Raw genomic sequence first — 4053 nt, 5'->3', positions numbered from 1 at the left:
ATGGTAATTTAACTAATGCTGAGACCATCATTCATTTTTAAAATTTTCCATTTATTATAATTATCTGGCCCTAGACTGGATTCTGGTGTAGTATTTCTGTCAGTTGAAATAATATCAAATGGAATAGCTTACAGACTGAACTGGATAATTTATTGCATGACTCTAAGGAATTTTAAGAGTGTTAAAAACACATTTCCTTTCATTAAAATTTTTATATTTCATATCTTTGCTGGAGGATGCTCCCAGGGTTTCATCTACTTGGCCCCTTAGTACACATCTTTATCATTGACTTTATCAGACATTATCTATTTATGACAGTTGCAAAGCAGAGTCATAATTTTTTAAAAGATAAACATGGTACAGCTACTTAAGGCATGCAGCAGCAAGTTGTCATCGTAACTTCAATGCAGTCTGAATTTGTCACCTTTGGGGCATAAAACAGGAAATTTAGGCTCTCTAAATCAAGTCTGAATTTTTCTTAGAGGTTGCCTTTGTAAAACATTTTATGAATATTTACTGACCCTCAGTTTATTAGGAGTCTGGCTAAATAAACAAGAGCAACAACAATAAAGGTAAGACACCAAATTGTGTCCTGTTGACCTTATACTTAGACTTTTCAGGACCATTAAGTAGCATCATAGCTCTCCAACCCCAAATTGCTTAATATATCTCATGATTGGGTCAATTTATTCTGGTTTTCAAATATTATTTTTCTGTTTTAGAGGAACTTGATTTAAATCTGTGCATTGCCAAGGGCGAAGAGCTGAGAACATGGAGAGAGAGGTAAGATGCATGCAACAGAAGCTCCCTCTTTGATTTTTTTTTTCTTTTAAAAGCAGCCTTTTAAGCTTTATTTTTCATAATGTTATCCATGGATGGAAAGTATAGAAGTGAGTAGAAATTTAGCCTCCTTTGTAGCACCCAGGAGCAAAGAGGATGATTAACGAGGGTAGCAGACAATGTTGTAGCAAAAGAGAGTCTATAGACCTGAAACAAAAGTGCCTTCATGATTTTCAGGGATTCCCATGATCTATAGTAGGACCTCATGGTGCCTGTCCACTGTTTCTATTTTTGAGTAGATTTATAAACACAGCACCACATATTTTCATGTGGCTTATTGCCCAGGGGCAGAATGAGATTGGCTGCTCTGAAACTGTGAGGATTGTGAGTTTTGGGCAAGGGCTAGAGTGAAATAAGTAGTGTAATTGTTTTTGTGGAGTGACCGTGGGACCTCCTCTGTTCTGAATTACACATGGCTCAACCCTTTGACCTGACCAGCCTCGGCAATGGCTGGCAGAACTCCTAGAGCTGTGCTGAAAGGGTCATCGCTGAACAAGCCGGAACGTTATCTGTCAGGCAAGATGTGGGCCAACAACTATATTCGACTATATTAATTACTAGTGAGACACATTTGTGGCTACCTCGACTTCATTCAACCCATCATCATAACAAGTTGTTACTTTAACAGGAAGTGCCAATGCAGGGCATTTTAGAATCCTTTGATGAATAGGCTTTAGAATTTTTTTTTTTTTAGTTTACTAAATTTTGGATCATCTTAGGGAACATTTTGCCTAATTATTTAAATGTTATTATTATGATTTTTTTAACACATAAGGTTGGGGAAATATCATAAGCCATGATTAAAGTCCTTTCATCTCAATGAGCTTAACTTAATTCTTTCAAAATAGATGGTAACCCACTGATATAACTCCTCAAAGGAATCAAAGCTAAGGGGAATGCAGAGAACTGGAAAAGGTTGGAGAGAATCATAGGTGCTGACATTTTTGCCATTGTGAATTCATTTGGTGATTCACTCGGTGAATAAGGGTGGATAAACGTGTTTATGTCTATCTAGGCATGATTTTAAAGTCATACACTTGAATTTTTAGTTTGGAGTCAGAAAACTAAATTTTCAAAGGCAATATAAGCAGAGAGCTCAGGTTTACTTTCAGGCACTGGACGTTATTTCCAAACTAGTCCTGTTTCTGAAACAGGTCTAAAAATGTTTTTTGTTTGTTTGTTTACCTTCTTTCATTGCCAAGTCTACAAAATAAAGGTCTCTATAAGTATTTTATGCTTTTAGAAATTTGGAAATAAGTTAGCATTTAAATTTTTTTCTTTCTCATCTGAGGCAACTCAGGCTGAATATTAATTCAATTCTTAGTTACATGACATTTAAAAATTTCTTTAAAGAATATACAACTTTATGGGTTTTGAATTGTATTGTCTTACTCCAGGGATTCTAAAACATGAAAATAGGGAGGTCCCTATCATATCAGTCTCAAAAAAATAAAAATAAAACAGTAAAATACACTATAAATCCTCCTAACAAAACTGCATCCAGCCTTACCCCAGTCTTACTCTCATTGGCAATGAAGGGTTTGCTCTCCGCGGAATCTAACACGCAATGCTCAGAGCAGGCAGGTGCAAATTACAAGCTGTTTCCCTTTGGCTGTTACCCCTTCAATCAACAAAGTAAAAGACTGGGAGAACCAAACAGGCTCCAGCTCAAGCTGCATAAATGAAAGTCTTAACAGGGACACACCAGCTGGCTAGGAGAATTCAGTGTAGTGAATACTCAATATTACCTTTGTGCCACTTGCCAAGGAAAAGGGCTTCAATAACACCCCTTTTCTTTTATTATTGAGAAGATGTTCCTGCAAAACTGTATTTTGCTTTATTGTAAAGGTGACACTATGGCCGAAGTGGATGAGAACAGAAGCCAACATACCTGTAAGGTTGCCACCACTATACTCCTCTGAGCGATTCAGGCATGATTAGCTTCCTGGAGTTGGACCAGATTGACAGTATTTCTATCCATGTCTTTTTTTTGGCTGATCCAAGCAAAGCCCCAGAGCAGTGAAACAACAACAACAAAAAAGATACCACCATCCCCACCTCCCCAACAAGATGAATCTGCTGAGCTAGTCTGCCGAGGAAAAACAGTCGTTCATATTAGGAACACCTAATTTCATTTCGTGGAAGAGATGTGCCACGCCAATATGTGTAGGAATCTAAGACATGCGTTTTGGAAAAGGGACTCCAATTCTGTCATTCCAAAGTTGCTTCCCTTTGTGACTTCCCAGTGTGCACTGGAATTGTTTCTGCAAAAAGAAACTTTACCTTGAGCTTTCAGGCAGCTGACTTGGTCTGACTGTGTGATCTGCCCGTGCAGATGAGGGTCGAGGACAACTCGAGCCGGCCTTATTTACAGCCGTACAGAAGAAAACATGGAGACACAAATGAGGGCTGACGGTTTCATGAAGCACAGTTGGTTGATCCCAGATGCAATGTGACTGCCCTGAACTGAGCGATGATCCGTACAGTATGCAGAATTCACTCTCTTGCTGGTCTGTGCCCACCAGCCTCGGAAGAGCGCTCCCCGCGCCCCTCAGCCAGGGCTCTGAGTGCAACCAGAGCCCAACAGCAGCCTGTGGGACCCGATTCCTTCTGACAACAATCACATTCTTTTAAAAACCTCGTAGATTTTGGTTGTCACTGGTTATAAAGGAGTTTGTTGTTGTTCATGCTCGTTACCCTATTGCAGATTTCCATTCAAGTTGAGAGTGTCGGCATCAAAAGATATTTGTTGCTTTTTAATGAAAAGGAAAATATCATTGGAAACACTGTCAGTTCTTAAACATTTCAGGCTTTCAGTTTCGTTATTTTTCTATTCAAATCACAAAGTATTGTTTTCTTCCACACTGTAGAACATATTTAATCGGGTAACCTTACCAAAATAAAAAAAGAGCTGATTTATTGCTATTGAAACACACACATAGAAGAAATGTGTTCAGTTATGCAAGACGAATAAATTCTAGAGATCTTCTGTACAACATTGTGCTTATACTTAAACATGAGTTAAGAGGGTAGATCTCGTATTATCTGTTCTTACCACAATAAAAAAAATCTTTAAAGAATGTGTTACTAGAAACTGCTCACTTTGATTTGATTTAGAGAGTTACTTTGCATTACAACAACTAAATAGAAACATCAAGGGAAAAAGCCATAGTAGATTTAGTTAAGATTTCTAGATATTGTGCTTATCTTCAA

The 4053-nt window shown here is 37.9% G+C and overlaps 1 protein-coding gene across 1 annotated transcript in view; it reads left to right on the top strand.

The window, feature by feature from the left end:
* Positions 1-717: 717 nt before the first annotated feature.
* Positions 718-4053, top strand: part of LOC105806481 (orofacial cleft 1 candidate gene 1 protein) — a 103780-nt gene continuing 100444 nt past the window's right edge. The window contains exon 1 of the mRNA XM_012639622.1: positions 718-783. Within this exon, the coding sequence (XP_012495076.1) occupies positions 772-783 (12 nt within the window). The 5' untranslated portion in view covers positions 718-771. The remainder of the gene's footprint in view (positions 784-4053) is intronic.

Source organism: Propithecus coquereli, unplaced genomic scaffold (assembly GCF_000956105.1).
Source record: "Propithecus coquereli isolate 6110/MARCELLA unplaced genomic scaffold, Pcoq_1.0 Scaffold141, whole genome shotgun sequence".
Lineage (NCBI taxonomy): Eukaryota > Metazoa > Chordata > Mammalia > Primates > Indriidae > Propithecus > Propithecus coquereli.
The sequence above is the reverse complement of the archived record's forward strand: the minus strand, read 5'-3'. Positions and strand labels throughout refer to the sequence as shown.